We start from the raw sequence: 14,215 nt of genomic DNA on the forward strand, positions 1-14,215 counted from the left end.
AACACACACACTAACCACCAGGAGCAACCTCTGCTTACCAGGAGAGAAGGAAAGAGGAGTTCAACTGTGCAAATCAGATATAAGGATTTTATGCTTCTCCAGCTCAACGTCTGGGGAGTCTTTCTAGGGTGCTTTCTACTGTTTGTATGACTAAGTATGTGGTTCAGAAGAGCTCCTAAGGTTTTTGAAAACGTCAGCCTGCTCTGACTTCTGGCAGGGCAGCTGCTCGAACACACTGCGTTTATAGACGTGCCAGGTCTCGATTCTTTTGAAGTGGTGGCGTTTGCAGCCCATTGTTAAATAAGTCTCTGCTTCCCGTCTGGCAGAGCAAGCCCCCTGTCTGTCTTCCTTGGGGACCCAACAGGAAACGCAGGCCTGTGGTCCCCAGAGGAAGCAGGCCCAGGATCTGAGCTCCAATTGTACAAAGCAGATGAGCCATTGAGGTGGGAGGGAAAAGAAGTGTTTTCCTCTAAATGAAGAGCCCCTGCAAACAAAAAGGACACCTTCACATTGGTTGGTTGAAAAGAATTGAAACAGGATGCCATCTTGCAGGCCTGTTATTTCAGTTACTTGGAAGTCTGAGGCAAGAGGTTCATAAACTGAGGTCAGCCTGAGCAACTTAGTAAGACCCTGTCTTAAAATAAAATAAACACACAGGGCAGGGGAGATGGCTGTTTTGGTCAGCCTTTTTTTTGCTGCTGAAAGACCTGACCAGAACAACTGTAGAATAGGATAGGTTTATTTAGGGGCTCACAGTTACAGAGGTCTCAGTCCAAAAGTGGCTGGCTCCATTCCTTGGGGATCAAGTTGAGGCAGGACATCATGGTGAAAGAGTGTGGCAAAGGGCAGTCGCTCACATGATGATCAGAAAACAGAGAGAAACTCCACTCTCCAGATAGAAACTATATACCCTGTAGCCTTGCCCCCAGTGAACCACTTCCTCCAGCCACACCCCACCTGCCTCTGGTTACCACTCAGTTAATCCCATCAGGGAATAATTCACTGATTAGGTTAAGGATATAACCCAATAATTTCTCCTCCGAACCTTCTTGCACTGTCCGCACATGAGCTTTTGGGGGACACTACATCTAAACCATACAGTGGCTAAGTGGTATATGACAGAGCTGGTGGCTTTTTCTTTCTTTCTTACATTCTTTCCTTCTCTTTTTCTGTGCTGGAATGGAACACCCAGGGCCTCACACTTGCTAGGCAAGTGTTTTACTGCCTTTTTTTTTTTCTTAATAAAAGCCACAGTCTAGAGGGGACTCTTTTATACATCCTTAAATAATTTAAGAGGAAAACAGCTTTATTCTGTTTGCTATCATTAGTATGCTATAATTTTTAAAAATTTGTTTTTGGTTGTTGATAGACTTTTTAAATTTTCTTTTATTTATTTATTTTTTAAATGTTTATTTTTTAGTTTTAGTTGGACACAATACCTTTATTTTTTTCGTATATTTTTCTGTGGTGCTGAGGATCTAACCGAGGGTCTCGCTGTACAAGGGTCTCGCTCTACCGCAGAGCCACAACCTCAGCCTCCAAATTTTATTTATTTATATGCAGTGCTGAGAATCGAACCCAGTGCCTTGCACATGCCAAGCAAGTGAGCTACCGCTGAGCCCTAGCCCCAGCCCCATAGTATGCTATAATTTTAAAAACTAGTTTTCTCTTATTTTTTATTCAAAATTATTTTAACTGGCACATAAAATATAAACATTGTACATATTAATGGGATATCATGTAATGTTTTGATACATGTATATGCATTGCATTAATGTTTAAATCCAGTTAACCATGTCTATCACCTCAAATATTTATCATTTCTTTATAGTGCAAACTTTCAAAATCCTTTCTTCTTGTTTTTGAAATGTACAGGTCATCACTCTACTGTGCAATGGTACATCAGAACTTCTTGCTCCTATCTTCAATATAACTTAGGATCATTGGTCAGTCTCTCCTCATCTGACCCTTACTATCCCTGGCCTCTGGTAATCACCATTCTGCTGTTTCTTAAAGAATTATCTTAATGAAATTCACCACCACCCTCACTTCTGGCCCCCAATACACACACTGGGAACCCAGCCCAGTGGCACTCTATCACTGAACTGCATCCCCAGCTCTTTTTTATTTTGACAAGGTTTTGTTTAATTGCTGAGGCTAGCCTCAAACGAGATCCTCCTGCCTCAGCCTCCCAAGTAGCTGGAATTACAGGAGTGCAACTTTGGGCTTGGCTTTCTGAATTTTAAAGGAAAATCCTACCTCCGTGGGGTTGTTCCAATTGGGGAGAGTGACTGCACAAAAGACTGTTTTAACCACATCGTTACTTGAGAGAGATGCTTTTTATAGACATGAGCCACAGTTGATGCATACATGCGTGGGGCCTCAAAGGCATCAATATCAGAATCTCAGAGTCCAAACAGCGGCTGTCTGTCTCCCGAGGCACAGTTTTCTAGCAAGACCAGCCAAGACGCCTTGGTAGATTTGAGGCTGTAAATTCTGGAGAATTAAACCACGGGGAAGGGCTGGGGAAGGGGAAAAGCTGACGTCCCCTGTCTCTGGTTCTTCTCCCCTGCCCCTCCTCCTGCAGATCAAGCCTCACCCTCGTGAGTCCTCGTGGTCTTTGCAGAGGGCGCACAGCCCCCACCAACCCTGGCGCCTTTTCTGCAAGCACCGGGGGTTAAGTGGGGGAGAGGCCCAGGGCGCATGATGTCCCCCTCCCTCAGCCCTCCCGGCACATGACCTAGGCCGGCCAGCAGGGTCCAGGCAGACCCGAGCCGCATCCCGGAGCTGGCCCATGGCCTCCCCGCGCTTGGGGACCTTCTGTTGTCCCACTCGGGACGCTGCCACGCAACTCGTGCTGAGCTTCCAGCCGCGGGCGTTCCATGCGGTGTGCCTGGGCAGCGGCGCGCTCCGCCTGGTGCTGGGCCTCCTGCAGATGCTGCCCCGGCGCCCACCCGCCGCTCCCGGGGCCCCTTCCACCTCCCCGCCTGCCTCGGCCCGCATCCTGAGGGCCGCTGCTGCTTGCGACGTCCTCGGCTGCCTAGGTAAGGGCGCGGCCCACCGCTGGGACACACTTAGTGCTGGGTGGAGGGTGCGCGGTGGCCCCGCGACGGAGATCTGCTCCGTGTCCGGCCGGTGCCAGGGCTCGCGCGTCTGAGCGCTTCTAGCACCAAGTCGGGAGCTGGAGCCTTTTCATTCCAGGAACTACTCTGGACGACTAGGGGATTCTGCAAAGCAAGAGGGAAAAGTTCAGGTCCAAGGATCATTGCTTGAATTTTGAAAAGCGTTCATTGTGTTTGTTATTGCGAACTTATTAGAAAAACCTCGGACAGGGTTGTAAAGGAAAGTCTAGAAAATAAGGGTGCATCCAGCAGAGACCATGGGTAGGCGTGCGCACCTTGCTATTTTGTACCTACTTTGTACCACATCTTCTTTTGTGCGTTATTTTTTTTACCTGAACCCTTCCTTTTGCAGTGCTGGGATGAACCAAGAGCCTCAGGCAGGCCCTACCACTGTGCAACACCCTTGGGCTGCCCCAGGTTTGATTTTTACCCAGGTGTGCCAAGTGTAGGCTGCAGAGCAAACCCCTTCTGCTGAGCGTTTTGTGTAACTCTTCTTCCCCCACCAAGGATCGGTTTTACATTTCAAAATGATTTTTTAAATCAAAGCAGATTTGCTGACATGTGAATATACATGAATTTAAATGTTAGTGTCCATAAATAAAGTTTTACAGAACACGGCTAGGCTCTGCATTTCACCTCATCTAGGACCAGATCTGCTCTACTAGAACACGGTGGAATATTGGGCAGAGAAAGTATCACCACAAAGCCAAAGATGTTTACTATCAGCCCTCAAAGGAACAATTTTGCCAAATTCTGCTTTAAACATGACACATTTTATAGAATCTGCTTTAAACTATAGCATGACACATTTTATAGAACTCTAAAGTTGGGTTTTGCCATTTTGTTTAACTTTTTGTTGGAAAGTTCCCAACATACATCAATGTAGATATGACATATAAACAACCACCATGGATCCTCACGTACTCTCCACCAACTCCCTGTACTTGCCCTTCTCCCTCCTTACTGGCTTAATTTGAACCACATTTCAAACTTCATGTCATTTCATCCATTCAGATTTGAGTATAGAGCACTAAAACATAAGAACTCTATTTATTTGTTTATTTTTGTGGTCCTGGGGATTAAACTCAGGGCCTTGCACATGCTAAGCAAATGCTGTATTCCTGAGCTACATCCCTAGCCTTTCCCTCTCTACTTTTAAAAACTTTTTTCAAGAAATACAAAGCAATTCTACTGGCAATTCCTTTATGGTCTTATTTAGTAACTTTTTCTTAGTTTTCACTTAAAAAGCTTCTCTCTCTCTCTCTCTCTCTCTCTCATTTGGTTCACAAAAAGAGTCCTTTATTTCTGGGAGGTAATTTTGGGTCCCAGCATTCCTAGCATCATCTCCTCTCTAATCCACTGTCAAGGGAGGGCTACCAGAGTGTGGGTTTCAGCACAGCCCTGATTAGATGAGAAGCCGCAAGAGTAAAAATGCTGCTAGGGTTGGGCATAGTGACCCTTGCCTATAATCCCAGCAACTGGGGAGGCTGAAGCTGAATAACCACAAATTTGAGGCCAGCCTGAGCAATTAGTGAGAACTTGTCTCAAAATCAAAAGGACTGGGGATGTAGCTCAGTGGTAGGTTGCCCCTAAATTTAATCTTCAATCCTTAGTACCACCAAAAAACAAAACTAAATGCTGATTGGGGTTTTTAAAACAGGTTGCTGGTATAGCAGTGCATGCCTGGGAGACTGAGACAGGAGACTTGGAAATTTAAGGCCAGCCTGAACAATTTAGCAAGGTCTGTCTCATACAAATAAACAAAATCCAGCCCTTTTAAAAAATGTTATTTGATATAGAGTCTCGATAAGTTGCCCAGGCTGACCTCAAATTTGTGATCCTTCTGCCTCAAACCCCTGAGTCACTGAGATTACTGGTGTGTATTACTGGGCTCAGCTAAACATAAGAATTTTAAGCATATTTAACCCTGGTGTTATTATCAATTTAAAATAATTAAAAGCAATTTCTTAATGTTGCCAGTGTTTGTTCAGTTGTCCCATAAATGTTATTTTATAGTGGGTTTGTTCAAGTAAACACTCAAATTCTGCCCACACATTGTAATTACTTGATGGTGTTGACCTTGTTGGAACTTTTTTTTTTTTTTTTTTGTAATGTTTATCTTGAGGCAAAGCCTATGAAGCCTGTATTAACTGCCTGGTGTACCCTACTTTGAGCTGGTACCTGGACACAGGTGTTGTGTATCCCAGGACCCATTTGTGTTCTGTCCTTTTGCCCAGAGTGACAAAAACATGATTGAAGACTCTCCAAACCTTGACTTTAAATAAATATTATGTAACCTCAAGTCATTTTCTCAGACTTGAAGAATAAGACAGGAAAGGAATTTTTCCTTTCTATTAGGGATAACATCATTTTGGTGCAGGATTATTCAATGAAACATTTGTTTTCTTCCTGATTCCACTAAGTCATTTTTTTAGGAAGAGATCTTAATAGTAGTTTATTTCTGTTACTTGAATATCTGGAAATAAAGATATAACCAAATATATTTTCAGAGTTGGTGGAAGAACACCGTGTCCTTTAAAGAGGGAGGTGGAAGATGTTGTAGGAAAATGAGCAGAAGTTAGGAGAAGGCCAGGTGACTGTGCTCCTCTGAAAATGAGTAAAACGAGTGCCTACCTCATAGGGCTTACACTGAGCTCAAAGCACTAAATTATAAAGCACTATACAGAAAAGGTGTTTTTTTGTTTGTTTGGTTTTTGTTGTTGTTAGCAGTGGCTAGATAGTGGGAAGGTGTATGTTAAGCTTTCTAGTGTTCATAGATCTCCTTTAATAGCATAATAAATAGCACATGTATGCTTCGTTGTGTTACAAGTACCTATGTATTCAGTGGTGTACTAGTAGGCTTTTCATTGCTATGATCAAAAGACCTGACAAGAACAGCTTAAGAGGAGGAAAAGTTTATTTGGGGGCTCATGGTTTCAGAGGTCTTAGTCCATAGATGGCTGACCCCATTCTTTGGGGCCTGAGGTGAGACATCAGGAGGTGAGACCATCATCATGGCAGAAGAGTATGGCAGAGGAAGGCTGCTCAGGACTTGGCACCAGGAAGGAGAAAGAGAGAGATAGACTTCCTTCATCACAGACAAAATAGAAACCCCAAAGGCACACCCCAGTGATCCACCTCCTCCAGTCACACCCTACCTGCCTACAGTCACCACCCAGGTCATCCATATCAGGGGATTAATGCCCTGATTAGGTTAAGGCTCTTATAACCTAATCATTCCACCTTTACACTTTCTTATACTCTCTCACACATGAGTTTTGTGGGATACTTCATACCTAAATCATAACAGGATACATTTAAACAAAGGGCATTGCATTACTTTGCAAAAGAGATGTAACGTATACCATAAGTGTGTGTGTGCTAATCGAAGAATGTTAAATATTTGAGCCTACTAGCAAGGAAAACTCACAGATAATAAATGTCCAAAGCAAAGTACTGAGATCTAATTTTTGAAAATTTTACATGTAGTTTTCAAAAGAATGAAGGAACTATACATTTAAGCTTCAGAACTGTGCTTTGTAAATAATTCTCTATGTAAGGAATAATTGACATGAACATTAAAAATATAGCTAAGAAATACAGATTGCTATTTACATAAACACTTTGTAATGCCAAGTCAACAAGCAAACAAAAAATTGGAGGACAAGCTTGTGGCTGATGTTGCTTTCAATTGAAATGGAAGTGCCTGGGATCGCTTTGCCAATATAAGATGGGTTTTCTGAATAACAGTTCTTCTTCCTTCCCCTTCCCATTCCTCCTCCTCCTCCTCCTCTTCATTTTCTCCTCCTCCTTCTCCTCCCTTTTTTCTGAACACGTGAACGTGTTTTTCCCTCTCTCCCTCCATCCTTCCTTCTTTTCTCTCCCTTTCTCCCTTCTTTCCTTTCTTTCTCCTCCTTCTCTCCTTCCCTTCCTCTTTCCTACTCACTCTCTTGCTCTCTTCCTGTTTCTCTCATTTGTATTACTAGCTGTCATTTTTACAAAGTAACAAGTCAGCTTTAGATGTGAATTAGAGTCAGATGCCTTAGAGTCATCTACTTCTCTCTTTTTTTAATATTTATTTTTTAGTTGTAGTTGGACACAAGACCTTTATTTTATTTGTATATTTTCATGTGGTGCTGAGGATCGAACTCAGGGCCTCGCACGAGCTAGAGGAGCGCTCTGCCGCTAAGCCACAGACCCTGATCTACTTCTCTATTAGGGATCATCCTTCGGTCGGCAGTGTGGCTGGGATTCCCAGATTTCGTTGAAAACATCTCTGATGGCAATGGAACAGACATCTGGCCTGCTGCTTTCTGTGTTGGGAGCGCGGTAAGTGCCCCCTCTCTGCGTGCTCTCCTCCCCACCTCTGTGCCTGTTGCGCTGTGGTCCCCAAAGTGAGCAGCAGCAACCTCTGGGAGCCTGTGAGGAATGCAGATTCTCAGGCTGTGCACCAATCTACAGATGAGGAAGCCTGGGGTGGGGCCTGGCCAGCGCTGAATTGTCACAAACTCTCCAGGGCTTATATCCATAAATCATTAAATAAATAAGTAGACCACACACACACACACACACACACACACACACACAAAATACACTATGCTCGGTGCACCTCATTTTATTGGTGCTCACGAGAAGGGCTTAAATTGTGCAAATGTAGATGTTGAATCACTGGGTCTGCAGCAGAATTCCCAGTTCTTTTTTTTTCTTTTCTTCCCTGCCTTCCGGGGCTTCCTAAGTGCACCTCCATGAGGCCTCCTCTCAGCCCACAGCAGGGAGGCGCAGACCTCTCTGCTGCAATTAATACCTCCAGCCTCTTCCTCACCCCTTCTCCTCCAAGGGACTTTCCAAGTGCCACGTGCCCACAAAGAGCTTCTACTTCAAAGCCCCCATTGATCTTTCATGCCTCCAAGCATACCAAATGCGAGGTGGGGTGGGGCTTTAGTCAGATCCTGCTAAGCAGAGCACAGATGCACAAGTCCTTCTTGGGCCACAGCCCACCCCTGTCCTAGAGACTGTCTACATGTGTCCCTGAGCTCACGTGGGCTTCTCCTTGATGTCAGAAGAAGCCCACATCTGCCATCTCATTTCACGGAGGGACTGGAGGCCTCGTGTGTTTCCAGAATCTTTGATGCTGGTTCTTGCTGTTTACAGATGTGGATCCAGCTGTTGTACAGTGCCTGTTTTTGGTGGCTCTTCTGCTACGCGGTTGACGCCTATCTTGTGATAAGGAGATCGGCAGGACTGAGGTATTCACTGGGCCCAGAGGTCTGCCTGGTTGTGTTTTATGAGCAATATTAGGAGATGCCATTGAGTATTCAAAGGTGGGTTGCAGAGTGGCAGACACTGTCTGTCAGTCTGGCAGCTGGCTCCCCCACCCAGAAACATCTATGGTGGCTCATTCTCAGGCCAGAAGCCAATTCAAAATATTGAAGTTTTCAGGGCTGGGAACGTGGCTTAATGGTAGAGTGCTTGCCTAACATGTACTCATGGTTCAGTCCCCAGAAATGCAAAAAACAAACAAAAAACCACCTAAAATGCTGAGGTTTTTAAAGTCTTGACAATAAGTAACTCAAGAAATTAAATATTTGAGGGATAGAGGAGGGGATGATTGATGGTAGATCACACTCTTGTGCAAGGCCCTGGGTTTAATCCCCAGCACCAAAAGAAAACAAAAACAAAAAAGAAATTAAATATTTGGAACTGGATGCATTAAAAATGAAGAGAAAGAAAAAACTGGTATGACTATAAACAAGTTGTGTGGGGGGAGGTACTGGATATTGAACCAGGGGATTTCTACTGAGCTATACCCTCAGCCTATTTATTTTGAGATAGGGTCTTGCTAAGTTTCTTAAAATTCCCAGGCTAGCCTTGAACTTGCCTTCCTCCTGCCTCCCCAAGAGGCAGGGATTATAGGTGTGTGTCTCTGTGCCCTGCTGAATTTAGACAAATTTTTAAAATTTTCTTTTAGTTTTGTTTTGGTACTGGGAATTAAACACAGGAGTGCTTTACCACTGAACTATATCCTCAGCCATTTTTACATTTTGAGATAGGGTCTTGCTGAGTTATTTAGGACCTCATTAAGTTGCTTAGGGCCTAAATTACTGAAGCTGGCCTTGAACTTGTGATCTTCCTGCTTCAGCCTCCCGAGTTGCTGGGATTACAGCAGTGTGCCACTGTGCCCAGGTATGACAGTTTTTCACTACACATCAAAGACTGTATGAAGAACTACTTCTGTATATATTGACATCTTATATTAAAAGTGGAACAGATGAGGGCTGGGGCTGGAGGTGTTTGTCTGGCAAGGACTCACACAGAGGTTGGTGCCTTGGGCATAAGTAGGTTTGAGCTCCTGCTCAGGCACTCACTGTGTAACTGGTACCCACTCACTGTGTAACTGGTACCCACTGCATTACACATGTAAATGGGTTAGAATAGAGCCTGGCACATGGTGGGAGCTCAGTGGGTCTGAGCTGTTACTGTCATTGGGATGTTGACCATACAGCAACATCCAGAACCTAATTGACTAAGAGACGTTGGATGTGGCCAAGTGGGGCAAGTGTCCAGGTCTCCTAGCTCTTAAGTCCAGGAGACATTTATTCCCTCCCCCGCCCAGTTCCTGGTCTGTTTCAATCAGAAAGTCCTTGCTTGCTTTTGCTTTTTGTCTTTTTTAAAAATGGGTTTATAAAGTTACATGTTTTTAAAAATATTTTTTAGTTGTCAATGGACCTTTATTTATTTGTTTGTTTATTTATTTATATGCGATGCTGAGAATAGAACCCAGTGCCTCACACATTCTAGGCAAGTGCTGTGCCACTGAACTACAACCCCAGCCCCTAAAGCCACACATTTAACAGTAAAATCAAGTAGTTTCAGTATGTCGATAGATTTTTTTTTTTTTTTTTAGTAATACTGGGGATTGAAACCAGAGGTGCTCTACCACTTAGCTATATACTCCAACCCTATTTTATTATTTTGAGACAGGGTCTCACCAAGTTGTCCAGGCTGGCATTAAACTTGTGATTCCCCTGCCTCAGCCTCCAGAATAGCTGGGATCACAGTTGTATACCACTGGGCACCATTGATATCATCCACTTTACAACTTTGTAATCATCTCCCCCAATCCCTGTACCAGTTATTAGTCATTCCCCAATCTCTCCCCACCTTCCTCCACCCTGGCAACCAAAATTTTTAGACTCTATGGGTATGCCTATTCTGGCCATTGTAGATCAATGAAATAATGCAATATAGGACATTTCCTATATGATCTCTTAAGTTCAGCATAACATATTGAAGGTTTATCTATGTTGTAGTTTGTATTAGTACTTCATTCCTGTTGTGGTCTGAGTGCTTATGTCCTCCCCATCCAACAAGTTTTATTTTGAAATTCTCAACCCTAGCTAATGGTGTTAGGAAGTAGGGCCTTGGGAGGCAATGAGGTCATGAAGGTGGAGACTCATGAATGGATGAGTGTCCTTATAAGAGACCCCGAGAGCTCCCAGCCTCTTCCACCATGTGAGGACCCAGTGAGAAGGTGTCATCTCTGAACCAGGAAGCAGCCCTCAGTAGACCCTGCGTCTGCCACACGTAGACCTTGGGCTGCAGTCTCCAGAGCTATGAGCATTCAATGTCTGTTTTTTATAAAGCCACCCAGCCTCTGGTATAATATCATGACAGCCAGAAAAGACTAAGATAATTCCTTTTCATAACTGAATAATATTCCAGTGTGTGTATATACTACATTTTGTTGATCCATTTATTATGTTTTCAGTGCTGGGGATTGACCCCAACAAACTAAGTGTATCAATGAACAGAAGGGGCCTGTTTTCTCCCAAGCCAGCTTTAAAAGGCCTCCCTGGGAGTTTCACACAATGCCACTTGCATAGTATTAGCCAAAATTAGTTTCTTGGTTGTGCTTAGTTGCTAGAGGACATAGGAAATAGTCTGTTAGCCTACTATGCTGCTCCTCTGTCTAACTTCTGGGTTATGTTATAAGGAAAAGAGGGAGAATGGGTACCTATAGGCAACTAGCAGCAGGAGTAGGCCTAATCCCTAAAATTGGTACAATTGCTGTGTTCCTGTCTGAGAGCCTCTCTCATCAGTTTTGGGGAGTCAGAGCTATGACACAACTGAAGGTCTCACTGACAGCCAGTAACAGAGATCAGAGGAGCCTGGGAGTTCTGGAAGGAAGCCGGGTGAAGAGCATGCCCTCCACTGTCATTAGAGGGTGCATTACTTCACCCCACCCCTGGTAGGGCAGGTGGGGGTCACAGGACTGGGTTAGAAGGAACAGTGTGAGAACTGTCTGGACTCTCAGGGCGGGTAATCAAGAAGCCCTCCTTGGCACAGGCATGTGTTTGGAAATTCATCTTGGAACTCAGTGTTCAAGAAGGCAGGACTCTGGGTGCTGGTTAGGCTTCCAAGGACCCGTCTTTACACAGAAGGTGAACATCCCAGAACATGAAACACTATGCCTTCCAAGGGCAAGAGCAAGGGCAGGTTTCCAGTCCTCAGATGACTGATGGTCGGGAGTGAAATGAGCTCTCTAATCAGTCAGGAGCAGGGCACACAGCAAATAAGTAAGAGGTGCTCCGTAGCCCTTACACAAAGCCTCACCTGATGCCTGGTGGGAGATGTCCCCTGGGACATCTGCTAGATGGACTTCACCAGGGCTGAGGGTTTAGTTTCCAAAGCTTCGGTAGCTCCATTTTAAGAGCCAGCTTGTTTTCCAGGGCAGCAGGTAGAGTTGGTCCTGAAGATGGCTAATAGGAGACTGCAGCTGGTTGGGCAGGGGGGTGTCCTGCTGAATTCCAGGGCAGGGGCCAAACTTTGCAGGTATGGCCCTTTGCCTTGGAGATCCTGTCTTACGTAGCTGTTTTCTTTGGCTGGGGGAGTTTTTTAAATTGTAATCCTCAGAAACATCATTAAGACAGATTTCAAGTCAAAATTTAAGTGGCTAATTCTGGCTGCAGGTGTGAAACATACCAGTTTTAAATAATACCAGACAGTGTGGTACTTGCGATCTTGAAAATGGCCATGAACTGAAGTCTCTACTTGCTCTAAGAAAATAAAAGAGTGATATGAATTAATGGCCAAGGAGGATTTACGCTCGCCTGGACTTGGAACAATTCAGTGGTTGGATAAGAGAGCAAGGGTCTTCAGCTGTGACCTGGCTGCTCCTGGGCTCCCCTGGGTTGGGCACTCACACTCTGGGGTGAGTTTCAGTGGCATCAGCCATTAATGTGGGAGCCACCTGCTCCTGCTGGCCCAGACCTGACTGCTGTCTTGCAGGATGGGCAAGAGTCATTAACCAGTCTCCCATGTCCTCTGACCTTGGACTTTCTTAGTCTGACCAGAGACCCACTCCCCACTCTGAAGATGCCATCAGCACTGTCCAGCCAAGAAGAGGGTCTGGAGTGAAGGAATTCTGCATCCACTAATCCAGCCCTTTCAGAGAGCTGCTGTCTCTACGGGCTCGCTAAATCTCCCGAGAGCCAGAGACGAAACCTGCACTGCTGAGATACACCCCCACATGCTCCCAGTGAGGCCAGGGGAGGGCGGCTGCAGGAACTGGTTACGATGTGGGAGGCAAACTATGAAGGAGTCATTTCCTTATGGCCTCCCAGACAGCTGGCTACAAAATGTTTTCTCTCTTCCCAAAGTTCATTCCCTTTGTGAGCCGCCTCTGTTTCCCTCCCTCCTCATCTCTTTGGAGAAGGGCATCATTTCCCATTCTGATCTCTGAGCACCACTCCCTTCGTCTACACAGCTGATCTTTAGAGTGAAAATTCCACTGAAACGGGGGATGCAATTTACCAGGCACCCAATAGCGTTAAGAGGGACTGCCAGTGTACCCGACTGATGGGTTCGCTGCCCTCCCCATCCCCTCAGAGAGAAGACACAAACTGAAGCCTACCCCACAGCATCTGGACGGCCACAGCCTCAAATCCTCTGGGGGAACAGGGTGTGTTGAAGTACAAAGATGAATGATAGAGATTGTCCAAGAATGCTAACCATGCAGGGAATGGGGAGTGCAGAGGTGGGACAAGAAAGGGGGCTCGTGGAATATCTCATACCACCAATTGCTGGACACATACCCTTCCTGGTCTGGGCTGAGCATCAGCCTGTCTCCTTGGATATTAGGAAGTCCTTCAAGAAGGATGGGAAGAGAAGGTCCTTGTTTATTGGACGAGGCATTGGTCTCCCAATGTTGAGATAAGGGGGCCAACCCAGCTGAGTGGGAGCCAAGGCATTCATGTCCATCATCTGGGGAACCACAGATTCAGGTCAGGCTTGCTCCAGATCCAGTTGGATTCAGTCACAGGTCTGAGATTCAGTAAAGAGAAACCAGACACAACCAAGAATAGTCCCTTGACCTCACTTTCTATCATCTCCCCCAGAAACTTTGGAGTCACGGGGATTGGATAATTTTTTCCCAAAACTACCCTCCATTCTTTACTGAGTCTTGTTTTGTTTTCCATGTTCAACTTTTTTTTGGCAATGCTGGGAATGAAACTCTGTCTCATGCCTGCTACCACTGAGCAACATCCTGCCTCTAAGATTCCACTTTTTAAGTTTTATCTTGTTGCAATACATATATTTTTAGAAAAAATGAAAATAATCTTCTGGTGGATTCTTATCATACCTAGAATAAAACTAACACAGTCCTGTGGACACCCTCTGTCCATTCTCTCATTCACTGTCTCTGCTCCAGTCACTCTGACCTCCCAGCTTCCTTAGTCTGTGGCCCCACTTCCTTAGCCTGTGGCCACTTCTGCCATCTTCAAAGCCAGTAAGGGTGGGTAAGACTCTAAACTCCCATCTCTCTAGTTCTTTGCAGCTGGTAAAGATTATCTGCCTTTTTTTCTTCCTATGATCCTGGGGATGGAACCCAGGGCCTCACACATGCTAGCAAGTACTCTACTGCTGAGCTGCACCCCTAGCCCGAGATTCTCTGCCTTTATGGATTCATGTGGTTATATGTCCAGGACGCCTATATCTAGGATAATCTTCCCATCTCAAAAGTCCTTCATTTAATCACATCTGCAAAGTGTCTTGCCATATATAGCAACACGATCCTAGATGCTGGAGATTAG

General features: G+C 45.0%; 1 protein-coding gene across 1 annotated transcript in view; it reads left to right on the forward strand.

Annotated features, from left to right (window-relative positions):
* Positions 1–2,735: 2,735 nt before the first annotated feature.
* Gpr143 (G protein-coupled receptor 143) overlaps positions 2,736–14,215 on the forward strand; it is a 38,381-nt gene continuing 26,901 nt past the window's right edge. The window contains 4 exon segments of the mRNA XM_077793670.1: positions 2,736–2,781; positions 2,784–3,044; positions 7,342–7,451; positions 8,274–8,368. Coding sequence (XP_077649796.1) covers positions 2,736–2,781; positions 2,784–3,044; positions 7,342–7,451; positions 8,274–8,368 — 512 coding nt within the window.

This window comes from Urocitellus parryii, chromosome X (assembly GCF_045843805.1).
Source record: "Urocitellus parryii isolate mUroPar1 chromosome X, mUroPar1.hap1, whole genome shotgun sequence".
NCBI lineage: Eukaryota > Metazoa > Chordata > Mammalia > Rodentia > Sciuridae > Urocitellus > Urocitellus parryii.